This window comes from Eutrema salsugineum, unplaced genomic scaffold (assembly GCF_000478725.1).
Source record: "Eutrema salsugineum unplaced genomic scaffold, Eutsalg1_0 scaffold_13, whole genome shotgun sequence".
Taxonomy (NCBI): domain Eukaryota; kingdom Viridiplantae; phylum Streptophyta; class Magnoliopsida; order Brassicales; family Brassicaceae; genus Eutrema; species Eutrema salsugineum.
The window spans coordinates 1,022,183-1,048,630 of record NW_006256885.1 but is presented as its reverse complement, the minus strand read 5'-3'; the positions used below and the strand labels follow the sequence as shown (position 1 = coordinate 1,048,630).

General features: G+C 37.4%; 8 protein-coding genes across 10 annotated transcripts; 4 read left to right on the top strand and 4 right to left on the bottom strand.

The window, feature by feature from the left end:
• Window positions 1-4,722: 4,722 nt before the first annotated feature.
• Window positions 4,723-5,820, top strand: LOC18023185 (putative F-box only protein 9). The gene has a single exon (XM_006406097.1). The coding sequence runs from the start codon at window positions 4,723-4,725 to the stop codon at window positions 5,818-5,820; it is 1,098 nt and encodes a 365-aa protein (XP_006406160.1).
• A 660-nt stretch (window positions 5,821-6,480) lies between these two features.
• Window positions 6,481-8,456, bottom strand: LOC18023184 (pentatricopeptide repeat-containing protein At3g22470, mitochondrial). 2 transcript variants are annotated; one of them, XM_024159385.1, is made up of 2 exons: window positions 7,889-8,302; window positions 6,481-7,797 (listed from the first exon to the last, which is right to left on the bottom strand). In XM_024159385.1, the coding sequence occupies exon 2, from the start codon at window positions 7,794-7,796 to the stop codon at window positions 6,594-6,596; it is 1,203 nt and encodes a 400-aa protein (XP_024015153.1). In that variant the 5' UTR covers window position 7,797; window positions 7,889-8,302; the 3' UTR covers window positions 6,481-6,593. The 2 variants fall into 2 exon arrangements, with proteins under 2 accessions (XP_024015153.1, XP_006406159.2); XM_006406096.2 differs by having other exon boundaries at window positions 6,481-8,456.
• A 178-nt stretch (window positions 8,457-8,634) lies between these two features.
• Window positions 8,635-10,126, top strand: LOC18023183 (probable prefoldin subunit 2). 2 transcript variants are annotated; one of them, XM_024159386.1, is made up of 2 exons: window positions 8,635-8,757; window positions 9,511-10,126. In XM_024159386.1, the coding sequence occupies exon 2, from the start codon at window positions 9,516-9,518 to the stop codon at window positions 9,960-9,962; it is 447 nt and encodes a 148-aa protein (XP_024015154.1). In that variant the 5' UTR covers window positions 8,635-8,757; window positions 9,511-9,515; the 3' UTR covers window positions 9,963-10,126. The 2 variants fall into 2 exon arrangements, with proteins under 2 accessions (XP_024015154.1, XP_006406158.1); XM_006406095.2 differs by having other exon boundaries at window positions 8,642-8,757; window positions 9,506-10,126.
• Window positions 10,104-11,224, bottom strand: LOC18023182 (late embryogenesis abundant protein 31). The gene is made up of 3 exons (XM_006406094.2): window positions 10,875-11,224; window positions 10,495-10,800; window positions 10,104-10,404 (listed from the first exon to the last, which is right to left on the bottom strand). Exons 1-3 carry the CDS (start codon window positions 11,190-11,192, stop codon window positions 10,240-10,242), a joined length of 789 nt encoding a protein of 262 aa, XP_006406157.1. The 5' UTR covers window positions 11,193-11,224; the 3' UTR covers window positions 10,104-10,239.
• Window positions 11,225-11,825: 601 nt separating this feature from the next.
• LOC18023181 (pre-rRNA-processing protein TSR2 homolog) lies at window positions 11,826-12,422 on the top strand. The gene is made up of 3 exons (XM_006406093.2): window positions 11,826-12,057; window positions 12,154-12,242; window positions 12,330-12,422. Exons 1-3 carry the CDS (start codon window positions 11,826-11,828, stop codon window positions 12,384-12,386), a joined length of 378 nt encoding a protein of 125 aa, XP_006406156.1. The 3' UTR covers window positions 12,387-12,422.
• Window positions 12,423-13,267: 845 nt separating this feature from the next.
• On the top strand, window positions 13,268-16,430 carry LOC18023180. Its single transcript, XM_006406091.2, has 4 exons — window positions 13,268-13,366; window positions 13,480-13,564; window positions 14,161-14,705; window positions 14,967-16,430. Exons 2-4 carry the CDS (start codon window positions 13,503-13,505, stop codon window positions 16,166-16,168), a joined length of 1,809 nt encoding a protein of 602 aa, XP_006406154.1. The 5' UTR covers window positions 13,268-13,366; window positions 13,480-13,502; the 3' UTR covers window positions 16,169-16,430.
• A 291-nt stretch (window positions 16,431-16,721) lies between these two features.
• On the bottom strand, window positions 16,722-17,838 carry LOC18023179. The gene has a single exon (XM_006406089.2). It carries the CDS (start codon window positions 17,606-17,608, stop codon window positions 16,967-16,969), a length of 642 nt encoding a protein of 213 aa, XP_006406152.1. The 5' UTR covers window positions 17,609-17,838; the 3' UTR covers window positions 16,722-16,966.
• Window positions 17,839-21,006: 3,168 nt separating this feature from the next.
• On the bottom strand, window positions 21,007-21,553 carry LOC18023178. The gene has a single exon (XM_006406088.2). It carries the CDS (start codon window positions 21,458-21,460, stop codon window positions 21,134-21,136), a length of 327 nt encoding a protein of 108 aa, XP_006406151.1. The 5' UTR covers window positions 21,461-21,553; the 3' UTR covers window positions 21,007-21,133.
• Window positions 21,554-26,448: the final 4,895 nt, after the last annotated feature.

Genomic DNA, 26,448 nt, shown 5'->3' with positions numbered 1-26,448 from the left:
AAAAATTGTTCCGATGATGATGTGAACCTGATAACCTTTGATTATAAAGTAACAAGGTTATTCATTTAATGATATTAAAAAAATCAGTGATCTCAAACTAAATTATAAAGAGAACTATTTTTTTGTTAGTTCAAAGATTCACGGTTAAAGAGATATAGCTCACTGATAAAGATGAGGTCAAGAAGAAAGAAAGCCAAGTAAAGCTGTTGGTAAGTTCATTCAAAAAGGAGTTGTAGGTTTCCGAAAATTTTCGAATAAGACACTTAAGTGTGAGCTTGATATTGAGAATTATTCAAGTGGTTCAATGGATTCCTTAAAAGGAGAATCTAAAGGAAACTATAAGATGAAGTTTCTTGGTCTGATTAAGTTGTAAAAGAGTTGAACAGCTTTAATCTTCAAGCTGAGGTCTTTACTAAGGTGTTACCAGTGAGAAAGCTTCAAGTAGCATTGGAGCTTCTCAAGGATGCTTTGTGAGCAAGTTTCAGGAGCACAAGTCTTTTCCTATAAACGGAGGAGTGAGGAGAGAAAACAGGGGAAAACAGAGCTTGTTCTTGCCGCTGACGGTGAGAGACAAAGGCTGTAACAAAGGGCTTTATTTCTTCTCTTCATCATCTCTATCTTCTACATTCAATCTGTTTTTTGCAGCATTCTTAGATCAGTTGTGTGGTGAATCAGTATCAAGCTTAAGTCTTCGAGTGGGAACTCTATACCAACAATTTTGATATTTTGTTTTTCATCTTTCTAGCCATCTTGACTTCGAGTTCGAGAGACCGTTTCTCTTTTCTTCCAAACCAAGACTTTGCTTTCAACTATGTCTTGACAAGTTTGCCTCTCTTTGAGACGATGACCTTTCTTTTCCCCTTTGGTCTTGGTGATGCAAATAAATTATTGTTATTTTGTGTGAACCCAAGAATAGTTTACTTCTGTACAATCCATTTCTAAATAGTTTCTGGTTTTGAGATTTTGTTCTATTTGCCTGAATCTTGTGCGACCAATTGAAAAAACAAACTTCATAAAATTCCAAAAAACTTCATTAGTTCATCTTTCTCTCACGAAGCAAGGCCTTGATAACGATGTTTCTGCTTTAAGCCTTTAACCAAGCTTTTCTAACTGCATTTTTAGACAACTACTAGTGGGGATTAGGGTTGAAAGTATAATGTTATTCAAGAAGAAAAACCAGTTTGTTTAAGATCATGGTTTCTCACCATGGTTCATCTCAAAAAGGACAAATGAGAAGAAGTATGGTAATCGAGGTTTTAAAGAGTGGAACAGCTTTATCATCAAGCTGAACTCTTAATCAAATGTACCAGTGAGCAAATTTTCAAGCAGCATTGGAGCTTCTCAAAAAGTGTTCCTAGTCTGAGAAGAAGTAAGGATCCAGTCTAGGATGATTTTTACATGATTTGATAGTTCAAGAAAACATAATCGATTTTCCATCTTCTCAGGTAGTAGAGTTGGATTTCAACGGTTCAAGATCAAAAGAGAAGTTGCTTATTTTCCTTTGTAAAAAAGTAAACAGTAGTAAATTGGAAAGAGAAAAAAAAATTGAAGTATGTAAAATTATCCATATGAAAGAGTAAGGGTAAATCGTTTCCTTTATATATAACATAAGATTGGTTCAGGGGTAAGCATGAAAAACCCTAATTTATACCTAGAGAGCCCCATCGAGTCGTTGAGAAAAACAATGAAGTTGTCGGATCTTCCGTCGGATTTGGAAGAGGAAATACTATTTAGGGTTCCGGCCACATCTCTGAATCGATTTAGAACTACTTGCAAACGATGGAACGCTCTATTCATGGAGAGTTGTTAACGGTCCCAATCCCAACTGCCTCAAAATATGCATAAATTATCGTGGCGTGACTTTGAAGGGAAACACTTACTGGCTTTCTTATGATGGTGACAAAGACAACTATTTACTCAGTTTTGATTTTACAAAAAAGATATTTAGACGTCTACATCTTCCGACATCTCGTTATCATTATTATATGGCTCTATCAGTTGTTAGAGAAGAAGAACTCTTGGTGTTAACTGGGAGCATTAGTTCATATGAGTTGGAGATGTGGGTGACCAAGAAAATTGATATTGAAGCAGAGTTTTCTTGGAGCAAATCCTTTGCAGTGGACTTGCGCAGTACTCCCCGTCTTTTAATCGACGAGGAGAAGAAAATGACCTTGTGTTGTAATTCAAGTTGGACCGTGGTATTCACTCTTGGAGAGGACGATGAATACGCAAAAGTCCTTTATGAACAAAAAAATATGGTTCTTGCCTAGTGGACTATATTGGAGGCCATTTATTTTCAACTATGTTCCAAGTTTGGTTCAAATTCAATAAAGAAAAACACTTGTAGCCTCATTTACAAGCTGCTCCAATAGTTTCAGAAACGTCGACCATCTTTGAGGCCGAGGTGGTCGTGGCCATATAAATTTATAAGTTTAAGTGTGAGTTAGTTATTCTTACCTCACTCTTCCCTCTCTCTTTAAGTTAAAAATTGTTTCTTCAAAGTTAGCGAAAGTCCTATATCTCTCATACTCTACCAAGTTGTATCACTTGGAAAACTTACATTGCTTCTTAATTTTTATTTCTTCGTTGTTTCTGTAGTTCAAGACATTATCGTTTGAATAATATTTTGTTGGTACATCAAATCACCTCATACTTTATGGATTCCTTTCTTCTTTTGCTGTATAGTTTTGGTTTAGTTTGGTTTGGTCTGAGCTTATTTATAAAGTGACAAACTTTATATCTGACGATACTGAATCAGTAAGCAATATCTAAGTGAAGTCCAACAATGGCCGAGGCCGTTTCTTCACGACCAGAGCGAGCGTCACAAAGCCACCACATCGTCACCATTGACGAACTCAGGATACTTCATCGTTGGCTCGCGTAGCAAGGCCTTGATAACGTTGTCTCTGTTATAATAACCAAGCTTGTGGCCCCAAGCTGCGTATTTATGTACTCAGTGAAAACTTGATGAGCTTTGCCAGAGAGAGGTGTTTGATTACTTCACTGGAAAATGGTGAATCGTATGGATCTTGTTTCATGTACAAAACAATCATAGCCACACAAGAACTTTCATTTCGATGCAACTGAGGATGAACAAACCAGATAACCAGGTATATAGTTTACGAGAGACACTGTGAGTTTGCTCTAGGATATGAAAACAACAAATCTTGCCGCAGCTACAAAATCTTGATGTTTTGGGACAGTTTGTACTGGAAACGTTTTCAACCAAACAAGCAAGTTGGTGTATGTGATATCTACGAGTTTAGCTCTAACTCATGGAGAGTTGTTAACGCTCCCAACTGCTTCACAATATGCATAAGATATCGTGGCGTGACTTTCAAGGGAAACACTTACTGGATTTCTAAAGATAATAACAAATATGATAACTACTTACTCAGTTTTGATTTTACAAGAGAAAGATTTGTACGTATGTGTCTATCTCAAGTTCCTTATAGTGGTGACCATATGGCTCTATCAGCTGTTAGAGAAGAAGAACTCTCGGTGTTAATTAGGAGCACTGGTTCATCAGTGGTGGAGGTGATGAAAAAGAACCATGGTTATTGGGGGGTTATGAAGAATGGTGGTGGCCATTTATTTTCAATTATGTTCCAAGTTTGGTTCATATCCAACCAAAAGTAGTTGTATCCTCACCACAGGCTGCTCCGATAGTTTCAGAAACGGCGACCATCTTTGAAGATTCATCTTCACAAATGAGCAGATGGAGGACTATAGTTCAAGACGTGCTTTGGACTACATCTCGAGGACGCGGGAACGGTGGTGGAAGAGGCCGAGGTGGTCGTAGCCAAATAGATTTTTAGGTTTTAGTGAGTTAGTTCTTACCTCACTGCTCTTTAACTTAAAAATTGTTTCTTCAAGTTTAGCTAAAGTGTAAACTTAAACCTCTATCTCTGATCATACTCTACCAAACTGTATGATTTGGAAAAGTGATAGCTTGTAGTTTTGTTTCATGCATTTTGATAGAATATCCTTTAGAAGAAAAAACAAAATCCAATCAAAATAAGCAAAAACAAAATCAACTCAAAATAAGCAAGTGATTTTTTCCAGCTCTTTTTTTTTTTCGTTGTTTTATGTTTTTCAAGACAATGTCGTTTAAATTAATACTTTATGGATTTCATTCTTCTTCGTGTTGTATAGTTTTTGTTTAGTTTGAGCTTATTTACAAAGCACGCCACATCGTCATCTCCGAGTAACTCGTTAAAGAACTGCAAAACCATTGACGTACGTATACCGGTATACAATCAGTTAGAAAGTTGTTTGCAAATTTTAATAAGATAGTGTTGAAGTATATATACTATGATTCAAGAAGAAAAACCCAGTTTGTTTAAGTATACTGTGGTCCATCTCAAAAATGACAGAGGATAATGTGACCATGATGCAGAAGAGTTCGATTTCTACGTTTTCCAGATCAAAGGAGCAGTTTTCGAAACCAGAACGAATGAAGTTGCTTTTTTTTTCCTTTTTAAAAAAGTACATTGGAAAAAAAAAGGAGAATTAAAACAAAACTAAAGTAAAAAATAATAAACAGAATCCATAGAGGAAAAGGAAAGAGTACATAAGAAGGTGTATATAAACTAAACTTGCTTCAGGGGTAAACAAGAAAAACTCAAAAACCCTAAACTCAAAAGCCCTAATATCTACCTATAGAGCTCCAACGAGTGGTTGAGAGAAATCATGTTCAGATCTCAGTTAAACTAAAAAAGAATGTCAGATCTTCCTGTGGATTTGGAAGAGGAAATACTCTCTAGGGTTCCAACCACATCTCTGAAACGATTAAGATCTACATGCAAACGATGGAACGCTCTACGATTCTCCGAGAAGCACCTTTGTAAAGCTCCAAAGCAGTCTCACGTTCTCATGTTTAAGGAATATTATAGGCTTTGTCCAATGAGTGTCGATCTCAACGTTGTTCCTCCATCTATAGGGTTTAAAGATGCACTAAGCCTAAAGAATGCCCATTCTAATTCAGGACAAGTGGATATAGCTCAAGTTTTTCATTGCGACGGTTTGTTGTTATGCATAACCAAGATCGATAATAAACCTGTGATTTGGAATCCGTGTTTAGGGGAAAGCAGGTGGATCAAACACGAAAATGGCTACGATAGAAACTGTGAGTTTGCTCTAGGATACGCAAACAACCAATCTTGCCGCAGCTACAGAGTCTTGAGGTTTTACCAAACAGACGACCTAGTAGTTGCCGGGCCAGAAATCTATGAATTTAACTCTAATTCATGGAGAGTTGTTAATGCTCCCAACTGCCTCAGAATATGCAAAAAGTATCGTGGCGTGACTTTGAAGGGAAGTACTTACTGGCTTTTTTATGATGGTGACAAAGACAGTGACTACTTACTCAGTTTTGATTTTACAAGAGAGATATTTAGACGTCTACATCTTTCGACATCGCGTGATTATTATATGGCTCTATCAGTTGTTAGACAAGAAGAACTCTCGGTGTTAATTGAGAGCATTGGTTCATATGAGTTGGAGATTTGGGTGACCAAGAAAATTGATACTGAAGCAGAGTTTTCATGGAGCAAATCCTTTGCAGTGGACTTACGCAATACTCCCCGTAATGTGTTGTCTTCTGTTTTCATGATAAGTTTTTTAATCGACGAGGAGAAGAAAGTCGCCTTATGTTGTAGTTCAAGTTTTGCGATCAGAAGGACCGTGGTATTCACTCTTGGAGAGGACGATGAATACGCAAAAGTCCTTTATGAAAAAGAAATACGGTTCTTGCCTAGTGGACTCTATTGGAGGCCATTTATTTTCAACTATGTTCCAAATTTGGTTCAAATCCAATAAAGAAAAACACTTGTAGCCTCATCACATGCTGCCCTAATAGTTTCAGAAACGCTGACCATCTTTGAGGCCAAATAAAATAAATTTATAAGTTTAAGTGTGAGTTAGTTCTTACCTCACTCTTCCCTCTCTCTCTCTCTTTAAGTTAAAAATTGTTTCTTGAAAGTTAGCTAAAGTCCTATATCTCTCATACTCTACCAAGTTGTATCACTTGGAAAACTTACATTGATTCTTAATTTTTATTTCTTCGTTGTTTCTGTATTTCAAGACATTATCGTTTGAATAATATTTTGTTGGTACATCAAATCACCTCATACTTTATGGATTCCTTCCTTCTTTCTGCTGTATAGTTTTGGTTTGGTTTGGTCTGAGCTTATTTATTAAGTGTCAAACTTTATATCAGACGATACTGAATATGTAAGCATTCCAACAATGGCGAGGCTGTTTCTTCACGACCAGAGCGAGCGTCTCAAAGCCAACGCGTCATCATCTCCGAGTATGTCGTTGAAGAATTGCAAAATCATTGACGAACTTGATAAATGTCTCTGTTATAATAACTAAGCTTGTGGCCCCAAGCTATGTATTGGGTACTCAGTGAAAACTTGATGAGCTTTGCCAGAGGTGTTTGATTACTTCAGTGGAAAATGGTGAATCGTATGGATCTTATTTCATGTACAAAAATAGTCATAGCAACACAAGAACATTCATATCATTTCGATGCAACTGACAATTTGTATCAAAATGAACAACCGGATCAAGAAGCACTAACCAGAAATTCAAGAAAGCATATCCAAAAAGCTTTTGTCCAATCTACCATCTGATAACATATCCATAACCATCCTCATGGTGGAAGTATCTGCGGAGAGCTTACACCTCTTCATTTCTTCGATGATTTCAACTGAAGAGATTATGCAACTACCTCCGAGATGTGCCCTGATGAGTATATTGTATGTACAATGATCTGGAGCAAGCCCATCCTCCTTCATTTTCCTAAACAACATGTCCGCTTCAGACAGCGAGCCTTTCTTGCATAGTCCCCCAATCATCACATTGTATGTTATGCCATCAGGTTTCACTTCTTTGAGAGGGAGACTGCAGAATAAACCCCAAGCATCATCGACCTTACTAGCATTGCACATCCCGTGAATGATGATGTTATAAATACAAATACCAAGAGTGATCTTACTCTTCTGCATTAATTCAAATACTTCCAATGCTTTTTCTAGTTTCCCATAGTTACACAATCCATCCAATAATATACCGTAGGTTATAACACTGGGTGGCACGCCACGAGATACCATTTCCTGGAAGAGTTCTTGTGCAGCTTTAACATTTCCCGAGTGACAAAACCCTTGGACAAGAGTGTTGTAAGTGACTGTATCTGCAACAAGTCCCTTCCTAGAAATCTCACGGAAAAGTTTCATACCATCATCAACCCGCTTAGCCTTACAGTAGCTATTTATTAGTATGCTATAAGTAACAATATCAGGATCACAACCCTTGCTAACCATCAAATCCAGCATATGATTCGCCTCATCTAAACGATTCTCTTTGCAAAACCCATCTATCAAGGAATTATAAGTAATGGTATCAGGCTCTATACCTCTTGTGATCATCTCATTGTACATCTCTTTAGCCTCTGTAAGCTTCCCTTCTTTCACAAAAACATCAATCAAAGCACTGAACGTGATGATGTTTGGGGTGATGTTCTTTCTAACCATATCCTTCAACATCTGCGCACCATCACTCCACCTACCGTCGTTACAAAGTCCTCCTACGAGAGAGTTATAAGTGATAACATCTGCTTTGATCCCTTTCCTCTCCATCTCATTGAAAAGTTTGAGTGCATCGTCAAAGTTCTTGTCTTTGCAAAGACCATCGATGACGATACTATACTGAACAACACCGGCCTTGACATTTCTTTTCTCCATCTTCCCTAGCAAATCCAAGGCCAATCCAGTGTTCCCTGACTTACACATTCTGTTCAAAATCGGTCCATAAGTAACTGCAGTAGGTTTACATCGTTTCTCAAACATTCGATCGATTAAATCCATTGCTTCGGATACTTTACCTTTGAGACAAAGTCCATTGATCAGTGTGTTGAGTGTTATGAGATTCGGACTATGTTTCATTGCCACCATTCGATCAACAAGCGACACAGCTTCGGAAACTCTACCTTGGAGACAGAACCCGTTGATCAGAGTCGAAAACGTGATCGTGTTAGGCTCATGCCCAAGTTTCAGAGCTTTCCCAAGAACCGAAAACGCAGAACCAAGTTTAGTCTTCCGACAAAAGCAGTTGATCATGATGTTGAGTGTGTAGATGTTATGGAGAATCCCTTTCGATTCCATTTGGCTGCAGAGAGCTAACACGAGGTCATACTGTTTTGTTCTAGCTATGGCGCCAAACAGTTTACTGAATTCGATTAGAGAAGGTAAAGGACGAGATCGAATCATGGATTGGAAGAGATCTAAAGCATCATTAGCTTTTATATCAATAATCTCACTCCTCAATCTCACTCTATAAGAAGCTTTCCCATCGCGTAAAGCAGAGTAGTGTCGTTCGCATAGATACAGTAATCTCAGAGTACCTTTCTTAATAACACGAAGAGGAATCCATCTTTGTATCATCAATCTCATTTCTTCTTCAGAGGATGAATCGTTCCCTTTCTTAGGGTACGAAAATGGAAGATTTGTGCTTTGGGGAAGAGAAGAAAGAAAACCCGGTTCGATATTCATGTATCTAAACCGGTTTAATTTTTTTGTTTTCATGAAACCGGTTCAATTTATGTTGTAAACCCAACCCTGGCTTCTTCTTCCTCACTCTCTACGCCGCGTTCTCGCTCTCTCTCTCGTTCTCGCAGACTCAATCTTCGTCTAGATCGCTTCCTTCCTAACTAAAGCTTCTTAGATCTTCCCTCGTGCGGTTTCGTTTGTAAAAGTAAGTTTTTTATTTCTGTTTTTTCTTTCAAGTGGCGAAAAGTTTTTGTGTCGATGTCGAAGATAAAATAAGTAAAATAGAATCTAGTTCTGGAATTTTGGAATGTTCCAGTGAAGCTTCTTCGATCTCAACCAAGCTTCTTCGATGTTCCCGGTTCTGTTTTGTAGATTTAATAGATTAGTCGAGGGAACCGAGCCTAGTCAGTGAATCGTTGTTGTTGAATTGATGTCAGTTACATCGAAACCCTAATTTTGGGTGCTCTGTGCAGTCGAATAGTTTGCACAAATGTCATCGTTGAAATTTTTTCTGTGTTTAAAGCTCTGAGCCATAGTTTTGGTTGGATTGCAGATGTATTTTGATCCATTTTAAGGAATTTTTGAGTTGATGTAAGTTTGCTAATGGATCCACAGATGACAGGATTTTTCTTGTATTTAATTGGATGAAAGATGGTGATTTAATAAAGCTTTATGCATTTAGAAACTTCTGAAAAAGAGTATTGAATTGGATATGGATCATCCTTGTTGATATAGTTTCGGGGTACTACTGTTTTTCCGTTGTTTTGGTCGTTCTTACTATTTCCTATGTGCTTGAAAATGTTTTGTAACAACATTCTTTCTATTTCAAATGTTTCTCTTAGTTTTGGTTGAGTTCTTACATCTGTGTTTCGAATGATTTGTTCTCTGCTGAATATTCTTCAACTTGTGATATTACTATGCAATTCCTGATTCCCTGGACCCAACCATTTTAGGACAGAAGCAATGGCGAGCAAACCTGGAACCGGTGGCATAAGAGAGCCGCCGAATGAGCAAGCTGTTCTAAACATGTATGAAGCAATGAGATCAGAGCTAAGCCAAGTCTACTCCAACATAACCGAGCTCGAGATGCAAGTGAGCGAACACTCTCTGGTCATCAACGCCATTCAGCCTCTCGACCAATCAAGGAAATGCTTTCGCATGATAGGAGGCGTTCTCGTGGAGAGAACCATCAGAGAGGTACTCCCAGCTGTCCTACGCAACAAGGAAGGGCTCGAAGAGGTCGTGAAGAAGCTGTACGAGACGTTGGAGAAGAAAAAGAAAGATCTTACAGAGTTCGAAGCCAAGTATAAGATCAGGCTAAGGAAACAGGAAGATTCCAAGGAAGAGGGTAACAAAAAGGAAGGTAATGCTCAAGGTGTTCTTGTTGGAGCTGCCAGTTCAAGCCAGTAAAACTCTTCTTATTTTACAAGTGTTGCATCTCTTTTTTTTTTGGTTATTGTGATCTTTTTTTCTGGAAAACTCTAAAATGTTTTTGAATGTTGCAAAATCAGTAGACTGGAGAGATTTTCCATTTGATAGATCTATGGAGTATGAACTATCATTCTTGAAGTACTCAGAGCTAAAGAAAGGCTTAAACTTTAAACTTTTTTGAACAACAAGACCAAAAGAGAAACAGAAACTATACTTATTTTTACATTACAAGTTCGTCTTAGTCTCGCCGTATTAGTCATATTTCCGATTTCTCGTTAAGATTAGCGGCGGCGATAACAGAAGCCGCTACACCACCTGGGTGAATAGACAAGCTGAGGTTGTTCCTCCGCTCAGCGCTCAACACTCCCTCCGCGTCCTGCCTTGTCACGACTTTATCCGCCGGTAACTTCCCCGTCGCACCCTAAAATCAGGTTCAAAACACATTTCAGACACTGTTTAAACAAACTATCAGTCACTTGAAAACTAATGTTTTTGAAATTGGTGTTTCAACCGCCAAAACATCAACGAGCTTGATTTTATCCTCGTCACGATCAATAGTAGCGTTGTGATTCGCTGCGGATTGAGCTGAAGCGGCGATACCACCAGGAGCAATGACGTTGGTGCCTGAAGCTCTAACCTCGGCCGCTTGAATCGCTGCTGCGTCGCTCTGATCCACCGGTTTGTTTCCAGCGGTTTGCACAGCTGCTTCCAATGCTTCACCAATCGTTATCGCACTTTGCAAATTCAATCCTAACGCTTCTGCGTCCATGGCCGCCACAGCCGTCACAGGCTTTGGCTCAATGTATTGTCCAACGACCTACAATAAACAATCTTCACCGTTTACAAAGACATGATCATAAAAAAAATTGTTTTGGGAACGAATTGTGTGACCTGTCCGCCGACGAATTCCGTTGTGACACGTGCACCAGGGACGTCAGTTTGTGCCACCGTGACGCTTTTTTCGGCGGCAAGGTCGGTTGTGTCACCTGAGTGGACGAAGCCACCTTGTTTGTTAGCGGTGGCCGCAGACTGCATGACCGCGGCTACACCGCCTTTTTGAGTGTGTCCGAAGACACGTGTCTCCGCGGCTTGCATCATGCTAGCATCCTCAGGAGCTATGGTCTTATCGGCGAGTTCGCCGGAGACTTGGAAAACATCTCCGTATTTGACCGGCTCTTGTGGCCTACTTGGTTGCTCTTGTTGGCTCATGTCTTTGTTAATATGTTCTGTTTTGCGTTTACTGGTTTACAACAACTCCTAGAGAGAGATTTGAGTATAAAGAGAGGTACACGAAGTAGGACCAACTTTATGAGAGTTTGACACTTGTCAGTGACGTGTCTATGACACACGTGTCTTGTTTTCAAAGATTAAAGAGCATGAAGATAAAGCATAAATGAATCAGAGAGACCGAGATTGAGATAGGATTTGTGATTTTTTTAATATTCCCCCATATCACCAAGTGTATCGTATAACATTGGACACGTTTATAATTACAGAACAGCATAACAAGAAGAAAAAGGTTGGAACAGAAGTCATCGATGATATGTCTGAAGTCAAAGAACACATATTTGTCGGTCTGGCAAACTCATAAACTTCCCCTAACTCTTCGGATCTGTCTCCTTTGTTTTTTTTTTTTCCATTTTAGGAAAACAGAGGATACATAAGAAAAATAACTTTCGCTGCAAGTTTCTTTTATTCTCTCTGTGTTCCCCATAGGCAAAAATCTTCCAGCTTTTTTGTTCTCCGTTTTCTTTAACGGAGTTACAAGGCGGAAGAACCGTTGTCTGCGGCCGGAAAGATCGAAACTTTTCTCTTTCCCTCCTTTTTTTACCGGCCAAAGAAATGGGAACCGGTGGGAAAACGTCCAACGCACACGTGATCTCCTCCACGTGGCAACACAAGCACGTGCATCCTATGGTCGACGACTCTAATCTCCGGAGAGACATCGGAGAGCTTCTTTCGCGGTGGGGTGGGCTTCAGATGGCCGTGAAGAATCAGTGGGGAGGTCATGATTCTCTCAAAAAATCTCATGAGCTTGCTAACCATCTTTTACATCTCTTCTCTCAATCAAACGGTTCGACATTTTATTTTGATTTTCCAACCTTTCGAATAACCTTAAGAAAAATAAAATCTAGAGATGTTGATTATCAATGATATATGATCTGAGCAGTGATTACGGTTGAAGAGATTGAGAGTTTTCTACATGAAAGCTTGCTTCTTTCTTTTAACACAGAGATCGAAGATGGCAGCATTGAAGAGGTGCTTACTATTATTCCATTTTTGATTATACTTAAGACGTAACGGTTTACTTGTAAATTAAACTTTGATCATCGTGTGGTTGGTTAGGTAGCTGAACAATTGATGATCCTCCATGAAGAACATTATTTGCGTGGGAGTCATTAAGCACAGGATGTACAAGGAAGCGAAATTAGCTTGAACGGTCTAGATCATTTTTCGTGGACAATTTGATCGTCCATTAGAAGTTATGAACTATAGTTATAAGATGCAGAGAAATATGAAAATTTGGCGGACAACAAGATGTGTTACAAAATTATGTTTATTTGATGTAAGCATCTGTAATTGTAATTGTGATGACTGATGAACAGTTTCGCATATTAATGTAATTTTCATAGTTGACCAAAAAATATATGTAGTTTTTCATATTATACGGTCAGATACTCCATCATGATTTTTGCTTAAAGGTTTTTTTTTGTGGCAATTTGATTATTTAAAATGTAGCGACTGAAGATGTCTTGACTACAATTATTTTCAATTTTAAAGTCTAAATCAACTTTTAAATCTTTTTTCTTTGGTTTATTTTGGAAAAAAACAATAGGAGTCTTGAATTTTGGATGTTACTTATGGTATGGTATCTTTTTTTTTTTCCTTTCAAAGAAATGGCATATTCATGTACTTCTTACTGATCAACCACTCACACATTCGTACTGATCCATAGCCAGTAAGAAATGGTTTCTGTTTATTCTTTCTATAAAGCTGTAAAGTTTTGAAAGAATCTCTAACTTTCGTTTACTATTTCGTCTCTTTTTTTCGACCAAGAAAAAAAAAAAAAAAAAGAGTTTTGTCATTGCATTACAAATGGTACAAACTGAAAGACTGATTCGCGTGAGATCTGAGTCAGAGAGACTACGGTAAATCGGTTAAAAAGTTGAAAAATTGACCAGTCCCAATATTATTACATTGAAAGAAAAAGAAAAAGTTTCATTTCCTTAAAAATGAACAGACCCACTACAAGGGTTTAATGGTCATTTCGTTTATTCGTTGCACTTAAGCTTGAAGACTAACCACATCTCCAGAGAGTTAAAAATAATAAAATCAGAGGAAAAGGGGAGAAGAGAGATTGAAAAGCTTTAGATCTGCCTTTTGTAATCCGCTCGTTCTGCTTCTGAATCTGACAAAGTTCATATCTTTTCATATTTTAACCATTGAATTTAATTTCTGAATTTTGCTTTCCTTGGTTGGTGTTTCTCCTCTGCAGGAAAAATTAGGGTTTTGAGTGGCATGTCTGCTCCGTTTTATTCTCCGGAAGATATGCAGCAAGAGATTGGTCAAACTCTTCCTGGGTAATTGTATTCTTAATAACACTGTTATAACTCTGAAAAACATTACTTTGTGTTCTGCTTTGATCTTGTTTTTGGGTTATCCTGTATGTGAATCTTTGCTCTGATTCCTTGAACAAAATTAGATTTATAATATTGAATTATGTGACAAACTGAGACCAGTTTACCTCTGTCTGAATTCGATTGTAATGTGAAGCAAACATCTTTCAAAATTCTGACCTAAGAACTAACAATTCTTGAGATTAAAGTAGACGAGCTCAATTGTGTTTGTCTTTTCGCTTAGTGTGAAAAGACATGTGTGTGGGGAGTGAGCAAATGTTAGTGTTCTTACTTTTTGTACTAATTGCTGCTACAAGAGAGGCTGTGCTTTTAGGGTTGTGTGGGTCTGTGGTCGATTTACTATATACTCATACGTTTCTGAGTATGTTTTTTTCACGGTTATAATTAGCTGTATATCAATTTGTCTACATGTTTATTGGATTTATTGAGAAGGGAAATGATTTGTGGTATTGAGGCCTAAATGTAGATTTTGTTTGGTTTGTTGTTTTACCATACTTCTCTTCAGCTCCTCTAGTGCTAAACTGCTAATTTACATGCAGGTTTGAAACCGAACCAGTTCCAATCAGTACTTACCAAGATACTGAACCTGTACCGCTCTCAACATATCGAGAAAATGACTCAGACCCACTCCACACCACTCAGCAAGAGAAGGACGACTTCTGGGACAATGGTTTCAACAGGGAAGAGGCCATTGAAAATCCAGAGCCCATTCAAGCTAATGAAAATGGAAAGAGAAGCGTAGACAACAGCTCGTTCACTCATGGGGAAACCGATCTCAACCAACTTCCAGGGATTCCTCCTGTTTCAACTGGTCAAGGTCTGCCCTATGCTCCTGTTGATTGGCCAAGCCCCGGTGATGTTTGGACTTGGAGAGTCGGTAGGAGAGTGACTGCTCTTGGGTTTCATCAGGATAGGTTTCTGATTCTCCCTCAAAGGCTTCAGCAAAAGAATGCTCCAAAGTCTTTCGCCAGCAAAAACACTCTTACTCGCTATGTCCAGTCGACTTTCCCAGACATGGATGTTGATGCATTCTTTGCATCGTTTAGCTGGAAGATTCCAGCTTTATTCCAGCCTGCAAACAAAGGTAAGATATATTTAGCTTTGAAAGAGGTTAAAGATTTACAGACATTGTTCCTTTTCTTGTTTTTTACAGACATTGTTCTTCTTGATATGAAATAGCAAATAAAGGTCATGCTTTTTGTGACTCTGGTGTTTGGTTTAGGCACAGCTAGTTAAAACTATATTTGCTGATGTTTATAGATTTGTGTTTTTGCAGGGTTGATTTTCTAGTAAGTTAAGTAGTTTAAATGATCCAATCTAAACATGTTTTCGTTTTCTTTTGTAGTTGATGCTGCTTCTCTTTTTGAGGAGACACCAAAAGAAGTACAGGCCGAGGCTAGCCTTAATGGTGAGAATACTCAGGATGTGAAAAAAGAAGGAAACTCCCGATACAGCCAGCGGCAGAGAAAACCAATGCAGACACAGACATATGAACCTGTTGTAGAGAAAACCAAAGCAACTCCCCGAGGTAACAGCAACAAGAAGAAGAAAGGAGCCACAACTCCTGCCATTGGACCACAATCCTCGACCAGACCCAAGTCATCTCGGCAATCTGCAAGACGCTCTTCAAACCAGCAGAGCGGTGGTGCTGTGGACTTGAACTTCCTTAACGAGGAGGAGGGTGAACCTGCTACTGCACCAAACACTAGTGGCAGGAAAAAGAAACGCAGAGTTAACTTTGAAGACGAAGATGTTTCGATTCCTCATATCTATGTCTCTCCCATGAACGGTGTCCTTGCCGTCTCGCACTCGCCTGTCGATGTCGACCCGGTGGAGTTTGACAGCTACCTGAACTCTCTTGAGAACCTTCTTCATCAGGCTCCAGAAGATGGTGGGGGAGACTCGTCTGTGCTTGTGAGTGCAAGCTCTCCAATGAGAGAGTACGAATGGGCTGAAGCTCGGATGAAGATTTCATCTCTTCTGGAGAAGGATTTCCCTGCTCTGTTCGTCTCCCAGGAGGCTGCAGAGATAGCAGCGTTAGCAACAAAACTGAGGAAAGATCCAAACCTTTCCGCTGAAGAGATTGTGAGGCTGAAGCTTATTGAAGAGATTCCAACGTTCAGCGAAGTGTTCCAGGAGAACAAAAGTGTGATTGAAGAAGCAGATAGGTTCTTCTCTGCGCTGGAGCTTAACAAGGCTAAAGTAGCATCTCTCAAATACGAATACAGCGATCTGAAGCACAAGCTAGGGAGCATCCAGATGGAAGTAGACGAGAACTCTGAGGAAATCCGCCGGATCGATGACCAGATCGCACAGCTTCAAGCTAGAAGGACTGAGTTGAAGAAGTACATCGGGAACAAGGAGAAAGAGAAGGTTGATCTGAGCTACGGTCAGAAAATGGTGGCGAACTCGATCCCTAAAGTGGTACAGGAAGTTCAATCAGCTAACTCGAAGAAGCCAGAATGGGAATGTAAGAAAGATAATGCTCTTAAGCGTGAAGCAGAGATCCTCTCTAAATTCACTCCTCTCAAAGGCTTCTTCCTCTAAATCTGGCCTTGTCGTGTAATATTTATAATTATCTGACCTTTAGCCAGTAGCGTTTTTTTTTTGGGTTTAATATGTTGCAGGCTCTTGAAACCTCTTTTGTGGAAACTTTCTGTTAGTCGATAAAGACTTAGACAACTTCTTCTCCTGTCCTGCTCTGTTTGGTGACCTCTGTTTCGTTATTGAGTTGGTTTGAGGTCTCAGTTAAGTCCGGTTTAATGTATTGATGTTCTGCATTTCTGTAACAATAACATAAAACGTTTCATCAAGTCTCTCTCAGTTCTGCTTTCACTAATATCTGCCCTGACTATAAGTTTCCAAAGTCTACAATATTGAGCTTCTCTTTAGCTGGAGGTTACATTGTGGATACACAACAAAGTAACAGAATAATGATGCACATTTCTTTGAAAAGCCACATTGTTGGAAATTCATTGGAAGTATTCTTTGAAAGAAAGAAAAGTTTGGTCTGAGGTATTGTCCCTGAAAGTGTGTACTAGATTCTTTTGGTTATGGTTTGGTTTATGATTAGACTCAGCTTAGCTGCTTTGTATTCAAGAACACTTGTACCGTTTTCTCAAACATATACATTCTGGATTTTACAAACTGTGAGATCAAAGTCTCAACCTTTCTTTTATTTACTTCTAAAAGTTGCCAACAACAAAAGGGAAGAAGGCTACAACATCAACGAGGAAGATTAGAGATTCGTTCTTTCCTCTTTGAATCATAACTGAAGAAAGCAATGTTCATACTTAAAAAAAAAACATCATTACACAAATTGTATTTTTCCAAACCAACATTACTTCACTGAACAAGAACTAGCCTCCCACTACCCATACCTTGTCCAAAACCTCCACCACCATCATCATCATCTTCTTCCTCTTCCTCTGAAACCAACTTAGGCACCGTCACAATCAAAGCTCCATCAACACAATCCACCGTAACAAGCTCAGGCCTAGTCGATTCCGGGAGCCTAAAACGCCACACGTCAAGCTCTAACTCGTCCAAAGACAAACCCAAAGACGTAGACTCATTTGTCCTCACAACGATTTTGGTAATACCCGGATAAATCTCCACCATGTAAGCCCTCATTTCTCCTCCTCCGCCTCCGCCGCAGAGACCGTCCGTCTCCGCCACGAACCTGAAAAAATCGGGTTTTTCCTCCACCGCCACGTCGGCTTCGGACCTCAATGGAAGCTCAAGAACGCGGTTGAAGATGTGTGGCAAACGACGGAGATTCTTTCCGGGTTCTCGGGTCGGGTTATGATGACGACGATGGTGGTGATGGATCAAGGTGTTGTTGTTAAGACCTCTGGGGATTGGGTGGACTCTCATGGCTGGTTCCGGGTCGGGTTTCTCGATCGTTAGAGTGATAAAGAACGATTGGATCAAATTCAAGAATAGAAGATACGAGATTACCGATCGGTTTAAGGGAATCACAACCATAAACAAAATCAGCAGGCTTTATGAAGAAATGTTCGTTTTTATAATCGGAATCTGGATTATTTTATAAAAAGATCGAATTTTTGAGATTGAATTGAACAGAGTAAAAGAGTTTTAGAGAGAATAAAAGAAGAGAAAGAGGAACCTGTAAGATTTGAAGAATGGAAGAGACAAGAAAAGATTGCGTCTTCCCTTTTTTTTGTTTGTTTTTATGAATGGGTGCGAAGGCGGCAGCAAGAAAGAGGATCGAGAATGAGATAAGGGCATTACTGAATTTTACCGAAATACCCCCTCTTTTATTCGTATTTTAGCTTCGTCATTTTCATTATCTTCAGCGTTTTATTAACATGATGCGGTTCATTTTTTAAACGAGTAGCACGTAACCTTTTATTAGCAAGGCTTATGACAAAAAAAGTAAGGCTTATGACTACGAAAGTTGTATTCCTTGAGTCATTCATTCTAATTTGTTTCAAAAATATAGAAGTGTAGTTAATCAGATGTTATTTGAAGGTTTATAGTTAATTTAGTACAAGTGATTACAAAACATCGGTTATTTATAAATATCTGTTAAATTAATGGTAATTTTATTCCCTTCAAGTAAATAAATGCTTCCTATTGAAAAAAATTACCCCACGAATGTGTTTCAGTAGTTGACAAAAAAAAAAGAATGTGTTCCATTCTACTTCAATAAGGGCCGTGCAAAATTTCTAAGTTAGAGAGTAGAACGTGAATTAGCAAATTAATATGGTGAATCTAATGTAATGCAGACGTACGGAAGATAGAGACACTAAAAATGTTTGGTAGCAATAATTTGGGGGAAATGACACGCATCAAAACTTATTTGGTCTTTCCTAATGAGAAGAAGATTTGAAAGAATAATTTTTGCTTTTTGTGAACCAAAGTGATTCTCTTTTCTTTTCATGTATTGTTGTACCCATTCGATTCTCTGTTTGGCCACATAAATTTGGTTTTGGTTTTATCCCACCCAATTTCTCAAATACTTGGTTATAAATTTGGAGAGTTTTTATTGGACTGGATTGTGCATTCTGATTAATTTGTAAATCTAAGCAAAATCACTTTTTCTTTTAGGGGGTCAAATTGTGCCATTATTCGATTTATGATTTCTAAATCTTGGTGAATCGATCATTTGAAGTGTTCTATTTAGGCAGAGTTCTTGGGTTTCTAATTGATGAGTTCAGTAGCAATTGTGATTATTTATAACAGACATTAGTTCAGTTGAGGACAAAGCCCATTATCAGCCCAGCTAAAAGTTAGTTAATCCGTCAAGATTATATTTACTCGAGATGGTTTGAGTTCCGAGCCCATTCCGGCGCCGGCAGGCCCAGCAACCTCCTCCTCTCTCTCCGACGTTAGCGGAAGTTCGGAAATTCACAGCGTTGCGGTTAACCACGTAGCTCTATCTAATCCGTTTGTGGAGAGACTAATGACCACAAGAGATGTTATTACGTGGTATATAATGATCCAGAGGTTAAAAATGTCGACCATTATTAAGCATAATATTATTGTAACATTCCTATCCCAAACTTCCTAAGAAAACCGGAGAAATAGGACATGTTAAGTTGGCCATCTAACCGCATTCGGTCAGACGCCTGGTTTGGTCCAGTTGGTGAGCCTCACGTCTGCCAGGATCGAAAACGCCCAGATAGCAATCAACAATATAGACAGAACTGATCTACCTGAAAATGAAAACAAGGAAAGAGGAGGGGTGAGTAATTGGGATTACTCAGCGAGGATGGACCTTAAGGAGGCCCACAACACCATCTAACAATCATGGACACAGCAGATAGACTAATCCTAAGTCAAGCTAGCAAACAAGGGTAACCCTACAAGCAACTACCAAGTAACAAAGTAACCTTATCCCATTGAGGAGAGCATCACCGTCTTATCAACTGTGTCACTCTGCCCACCCAATCACCACAGAAAGGGGTCACCCATTCACCACAGAAAGGGATCTCAACAAGTAAAAGTCACTCAGTCGTCCTCAATCACTACAGAAAGGGACACACCCCCAATCACACAGAAAGGGTCACAAGGCGGTCACACAGACAGGCCTCCAGCCATACAGGCTCCGGGAGGATCGGCGTACCTCCCGCTCACCGTTGGACTAGCCCAATCCAGCCACTAGCCCAACAAGAAACACCGCCCAATCACCACAGAAAGGGGTCGGGGACCTAACAGTTCTATATCACACAATCTAAACTATCTCAAACAAGGTAATCCAGATCACACACAATCAATCCATATTTTAGGGTTTCATAGATTAGTTCCAAGTTCAGGTTTAGTCATCAAGGTTCCTCCAACAACCAGCAATCATCAACAGTCAATCAACAAGGAACCAGGTTCTAGTAATCTAACCCTAGCACACAGATCTAGTACTTAACCTAAGAGAAGACTAACTACTATGAACAGGAATGAAAGAGAGGGTGAAGCACAGGGTCCTCACCTTGGCACAGAAGGGCGAGCAATAGAAGGAGGTGATGGCATAGGAGAAGGATGACGAAGTGGAGATCCACCATCACTGGATTCGGTTTCAAGAGGAGGAGGAGTTAGAGGCGCACACATCTTGCAATGGAGAGGGAGAGGCTCGACTGAGAGGAGAGAAAGAAGAGATTAGGGCAAGATGAGAAAGAGGAAGAGAGAGAGAACAGATCTGGACACCCGATACGCGGTTCACGATAACTCTCGTGTACAATCCCGGATCAGGGCGAAACCGGTCTCATTAGAAAGCTTACCTCCGGGGCTTCGATTTGATATGTTATACGTCGCGTGGAGCTTCACGGATCGCCGGGAAATCGTCTCAGAAGTGAACGGCGGTTTAAGAGAAAAAGTGACGAAAAAGAGAGAAGATGAAGAGACTAAGGTTTTAGAAATTGATGAAGGATCAGAGGTATTTATATTAGGTAAGATTAATCTAGACTGGGCTTAATAGATTAGATTAATGGGCTTGCAGAAAGTTAAAAAGAGATTAAAAAGAGATTAGAATTGGGATTAATTAAGAATGATGGTTTAATTTAAATAAACCGGAATTGATTTTTAGTAACAATCGACGTTACAATTATCATTATAGTTCTAGTTAAAACTCTTTTGTCTTTTTGCAGTTACTGTCAAATATGGTCTTTTAGATGGTACAATATGACCAAAGTGAAGTGAAAATGTGTGCGAGTGATTATGAACCTTAGACTCGGAACTTCTTAGTAACCAAAAACAAAACTTCTGCATTCTCACGAAAATGTTGAGCTCAATACATTAGTTAAAGAGAACCTTAAAAAAAAAGTTATATTTGCAATGCATTCAAGATAACGCATTATGGTAATAGCTTAAAAGAGTTAATCATTGTTTATAGAGATCAAACTATAGATGAAATAAATTGATAAGTCTGTATATATAATCAATTGATTAGTTTTAGCATTACTAACCATCATTTATGACATTAAACAAAACATAATACAAAACACAAAAGCATCAAATATTATACATTTAATTAATTAGCAAGAAAAAAAGAGATGATTAATATAGCTTGGTGGAGTTAGATCTGCCGAATTTCTTGGACGCAGAGGAAGTCAAGTCGCCGGATCTCCTCCGTAACATCTGCCTCATACCGTCGGCAACAAGAACCGCCGGATTATCTTTAAACTTTCCACAAAACGACACGTGTGCTCTAACAGCTTCATCAACGGTCGTCATCTTCCGGCGACTCACTTCGTCCCTCACGGCCTCGGAGCAGAGACCACAAAGCCATTTGTTGTCGAAGTTAGACTTGACCTCACTAATGTAGTCTTGTGTGCAATCTTCCATTAAACCACAACACTCACATCTCACAGATTCAATCTCCATATTCCACTACCAAAAAATAAAATAAAAAAGTGTATAGCTTCAATATAACAAAAAAAAACAACAATTTTTTTTGTTGATGGAAAATGGGTTTTGTGTTGTGTCTATTGAAAGCACCAAAGTTAATTGCTTTATATGTTGCATTTTTTGGCCGGCTCTCAAACACTTTCAACAATCAATAATATACTATTTTAATATACTAGAGCGCTGTCTATAATTGGGCAAATATAGTAATAGTAGTCTTTCGGTTACATTGGATTTTTATTAGTTAATGCATATGTATTGATATAGTCTTAAAAACTTTATGAATCATTGAATCTCTCTGTAGATTTCTTATTTGCCACCGTTCTTGTCAGAGAAATTAATCGTGGGTTCAGTAACCAATTACATAGCCATGTTTTGACATTAGAGGATAAGCTATTTGACAAATCTATGGGCGTTTTCTTTTTGTTCAAGAGTTCAAAGTAGCCGACCAGCGTTTTATTTCTCTCTTAATAAAAATATAGATTGCTACTGTGGCAGACCAGAAAAATAAAAATATTTCGTGTTTGGTAGAATTGTGTTTGTAACATCTTATTTGGTTTGGCAGATTAATCTACTCTAATGCTACATTGTTTTAAAACAGAAACGACAATTTACTTTTTATTCTAACAATCATTTTCTATTTTTCTAGGGTTTAGATCTTGTTTCTGTTACGAAAAAGTATGTTTGATACTTTGAAGTTTCAACACAAAAATTAAATATAATGTTTTTTCTCTTTTAATTCAAATTATTGGTTAAAATTAAATTAGAGACACTTACTAACGAATCATAATTCCTTTAAGAAAATATTCATTCTATATTTATAAATAAAAAATAGAAAGAAACATTTATGTTTGAACATCCATGTTTTGATCAGTTCTGTAATAATTAAGTCCTTCAGTACTAAAATTTTATATACTTTTTAATAAACTGTATTTTTATATTTTATATTTTTCTTTGTTAATGAGTATTATTTTTGGTTAAAACTAAAAGTAGTCATTACCAAAAAAATTATAAATATAAGGAAGATTAGAAAGAATTCAGAGTAAAATAAGAGGGAGGGTAGAGAGGAGTTGCCATAATTTGCTCCATGTTCTAAGGGACATGGGATTATGGGAAGGTAGAAATAGAGACAAAGGTGGTTGGGTTTAGAAGGGTCCCTCACCTACCCAATTATACCACACTTCTCTCAATCTCCCCCAAAATTGTTATATCCACATACATATATGAATCTTATACATTTGTCTATTTGTAGATAAACAACACAATACATGAAAATTAGCATAGATGCATTACTTACCTTTGTCTCATCGTCTATTACTCAAGAAAGAAATTATATGAAATAGAGGGTTGCTTCGTAATCTAAGTTTAATTAGTCTTTAAAATACATATTTTAATTGAAGTTATTCTTCTAACTTTTAAAAGATAATCGAGTTGAAGAGCCAAACACACTCGTCAATGAACAATAATTAAGGTCTATGAGTATTCTAGCCACACACACACAAAAAAAAGAAGTGCTGCTAAAAGCTAATAATGTAGTAGTATCATTACTATATATATCAAAGAAAATTAGATAAATTTAATCTGCCTATTTTCCTCACACTTTTCCGAATCTATCATTATTCAAGGCCTAAAAAGTACGAACCTAGTTTATAATATCTTTGGGGTTAGATAATTCATCATTTTAAACTAGACTATATGATAGTTGGAAAAAAATACAGAAGATGGTCTGCAGTTAAGTTTTGTCGTGGTATCAATAAAATATGAAGAATAGAAAATTTATTCAGTGTCTTACTCTCGAGGCATAAACTCTGTGGGCAGTTATATACAGTTTTTGTTGTAATAAATAAATCTATAAAATAGACTAAATATAGAAAAAGAAAAAGAGAAATTAAATGCAATGTAGGGTTAGTTAATTTCAGTTACCCTATTTGTCATGTCTTCTCTCCTCGACAGTTACTAGACTTCGCTTGTGATTATCATTTAGAGTCTCAGCCATAAATTTAGTCTATATTTGCCAAATCATCGTACATTACTTTTTTTTTTTTGTTATGGTTAATTTTATTTCTTCAGAACGCACCCTTGTTTGATTACAGAGCCAACATTAGAAAATGAAGTAAAAGTTCATTACAACAACACTTGCATATATATATGTGTGTCTTTTTTTTTTGGTAAACCACTTGCATATGTTGAACAACCATATAGCATAAATTATGAGTTTTGAAAGCCGAATCTCCTTTGAAGCATTAAGCATATGATGGAAGCCTTAGCTCGTTTGACTGATCCTGAACCAATTGGTTAATAAATAAAAAAATAAAAAAAATTGTAGAAGTTCTGTGCCTTTGACCCTTAACCTCCGGAACCAGGTTTAACATATTTCGAATCAAAAATTAACCTTCCATAAGGAATCTTCTTGTTGTTAAGGCAATTTTTTTTTTTTTTGTTGCTAAGCATGTAAATATTCATTAAAATGAAACAGAGGGTAATACAAGATAAGGCAATTGTTGTGAAGAGACTTGTTCCCGATCTAAAATTTTGTTAGCTTTGCTCGGATAAACACATGTAAATAAAAGAAAATATTTCACCAGTCTCTGTTACTAAACATGATTTTTTTTTTTTAATAAAATACTTTATTTCTCTTTTGCTTCCCAAATGGGACATCGTTTTACTAGACATGTTCATGCTACAGTCCCAGAAAAAAAAGTAAACAAGTTGAGTATAGTACACGCAGAACCTCTTCCATCAAAGATTTGCGTTCAAACCGTTATGTCTCTACTCTTCAGATAAGATGATGAAGATGAAAGTCTGGTTTCAGTTCAGGGTATAACCGTATAAATCTTCATTTAATTTGTAATCCTGTAAACACCTTATAATGAAACACGATGATAAAAGAACAAAACAAAATAAAATGCGTGAGTGTGTGTGTGTGTGTTTTTTCAACAAATCAAATGCGTTTTATTAGTCAAAAATCGGTGATAGACTTTCTTTTGCATGCACAAACTTGTACGTTATAAATTTGCATGGCGACTCAATCCCCTTTTTTTTTTTTGCATAGCAACTCAATCCCCTTTTTTAGTTTTTTTTATTACGGCGACTCAATCCCTAATATTAATGTAAGGTTTTAACGCAAATGATTCTTGAGCGGAAAATTAGAAATTTTATAAGATAAGATTTTGCACATGCATGTTGCACCATATAATCATTTTTTTCCCCATGCTTGGACTTTTCGCTTTTTATTTTTCCTTTTTTTTTCCTTTTTGTCAATGATGTGGTCTTACATCACTTGAAGAAAAGTATGCCACCAATGGTATTATGAGGAATTGAGGATGAATATATCTTACATATTTGTAGCCATGCTCGTATGGGTTTAGTTTCGATTTATTTCCAAGAATTCTGTTACTGATTTAGTTTCAGTTTACCTAATAATATCGGCCTAGTCTTAATACACACGCGTAAAAATTATAAGAATATTGATTTACAATTTTGTTTATAATAGCTAGCTAAGGTCTCAAGAATTATCCAAAATTGTCTCAATAAAAAGTTGGTTCATTTTTTTTTTTAACATTTGTTGATTCATTGTTTTACTTCTGCTTTACATATATTACTTCTTCGTTAAGATGTACGTAAGAAGTTAAATTAAAGTGTGGGTATATCCGGCTTTTGAATATGCTCGCCATAGACGTATATATATTATATACTATAGTGGTGTAAACTATAAAACAAGTTGTAGTCGAATAATAATAATAAGTCACAGATAAAAAAAGAATAGAATAAGTCAGTCAAATGCATATAATAATTTCATAATGAGAAGAGTTGGATAGATAATCAAAGCAATCTATAATGGGATTGGTTGTGGTGGCAACAGGAATCAACTTGGTTGGATTTAAAGTATCTGCCATAAGATTCTCTATTTTTTTTCTTTCCCAAATGGCCCCAGTTTTTCATTGAGTTCATAATTAGGAATATCATTAGTGTTTATTGGACTAATTAAACCTAATTCAAACTCGACGCATTCAATCAACCACTCAACGTGAGTCACGTAATAATTCTCATCCACTATATAGTTGATAGCCTAGCCTGCCTCTTGCCTAGTTGTGTTTTTTACAAATATTTTCCTAAAATAAACGAAATCTCAATTATTGAAGAAAAAGGAAATGAAAATGTTGCAAATGATGATAGCTTTGGCCAATATAGGAAATGATGGTCTAGTAAAGTCATATTAATAATTACATCAAACAAAAGTCAAAATCAGTTCTCAATAGGAGGTTACATGCCATTTTCTTGTAGAAAATCGAATTTAGGTGCGGCTCAGTAGGTCCATCAATTTTCTCCTCGCCCAAATTTGATGATTTACTAGATCAAAATTCAAACGTTATTGATATATTTAATAGAAGATAACCAAACAGTGTAGCTAATATATTCTCAAAACAAAGAGAAGGAAAACATAACGGAAAGGGATCGAAGTATAAGTTCGAGATTAGATATATCTATACACAACTATCAGAAGTGAACGTAGGTTGATATAATTCATACCGAATTTGTTATGGATTAGATATACAGTATACTATATATTCTCCACTTTATACAATTACAAGAAAAATGTAAAATATGAAAATGATGATACCATGAATCACAACCAATAATACGCCTTGTGAATGAAACAAGAGTCAGCAATAGTTGCCAATTTGCCATGTGTCATGTGTGCATATGAGACCAACGACGTTGTAGTAAGGGGCCATACCTATTTGCATGTGGGGATGCCTATTTAGTAAATCCAACAAAATATTTAAAATAGAAAAAGATCAACAAAGAACTGCTAGGGGGAATTATAAACTCATATAAGTTATTTTTGCGTGTGACTAAAAAAAATCTTGAGACATAAAAACAAAAAACGGTATAAGTAGAAAAAATGATTGGTGGATACAAGAACAAGTTTTATATGTCCAATTCATGTTTGTTGGGTTTAACCT

Coding starts and splice junctions, on each gene's coding strand:
- LOC18023185 (XM_006406097.1), top strand. CDS start 4,723: ATGTCAGATCTTCCTGTGGATTTGGAAGAGGAAATACTCTCTAGGGTT.
- LOC18023183 (XM_024159386.1), top strand. CDS start 9,516: ATGGCGAGCAAACCTGGAACCGGTGGCATAAGAGAGCCGCCGAATGAG.
- LOC18023184 (XM_006406096.2), bottom strand. CDS start 8,456: ATGAGATTGATGATACAAAGATGGATTCCTCTTCGTGTTATTAAGAAA.
- LOC18023182 (XM_006406094.2), bottom strand. CDS start 11,192: ATGAGCCAACAAGAGCAACCAAGTAGGCCACAAGAGCCGGTCAAATAC. Junction 10,801..10,874: donor CGGAATTCGTCGGCGGACAG/GTCACACAATTC, acceptor TGTTTATTGTAG/GTCGTTGGACAATACATTGA. Junction 10,405..10,494: donor AGCTCGTTGATGTTTTGGCG/GTTGAAACACCA, acceptor ACCTGATTTTAG/GGTGCGACGGGGAAGTTACC.
- LOC18023179 (XM_006406089.2), bottom strand. CDS start 17,608: ATGGTTGTGATTCCCTTAAACCGATCGGTAATCTCGTATCTTCTATTC.
- LOC18023181 (XM_006406093.2), top strand. CDS start 11,826: ATGGGAACCGGTGGGAAAACGTCCAACGCACACGTGATCTCCTCCACG. Junction 12,058..12,153: donor TCTCTTCTCTCAATCAAACG/GTTCGACATTTT, acceptor TGATCTGAGCAG/TGATTACGGTTGAAGAGATT. Junction 12,243..12,329: donor AAGATGGCAGCATTGAAGAG/GTGCTTACTATT, acceptor GTGGTTGGTTAG/GTAGCTGAACAATTGATGAT.
- LOC18023178 (XM_006406088.2), bottom strand. CDS start 21,460: ATGGAGATTGAATCTGTGAGATGTGAGTGTTGTGGTTTAATGGAAGAT.
- LOC18023180 (XM_006406091.2), top strand. CDS start 13,503: ATGTCTGCTCCGTTTTATTCTCCGGAAGATATGCAGCAAGAGATTGGT. Junction 13,565..14,160: donor ATTGGTCAAACTCTTCCTGG/GTAATTGTATTC, acceptor ATTTACATGCAG/GTTTGAAACCGAACCAGTTC. Junction 14,706..14,966: donor ATTCCAGCCTGCAAACAAAG/GTAAGATATATT, acceptor TTTCTTTTGTAG/TTGATGCTGCTTCTCTTTTT.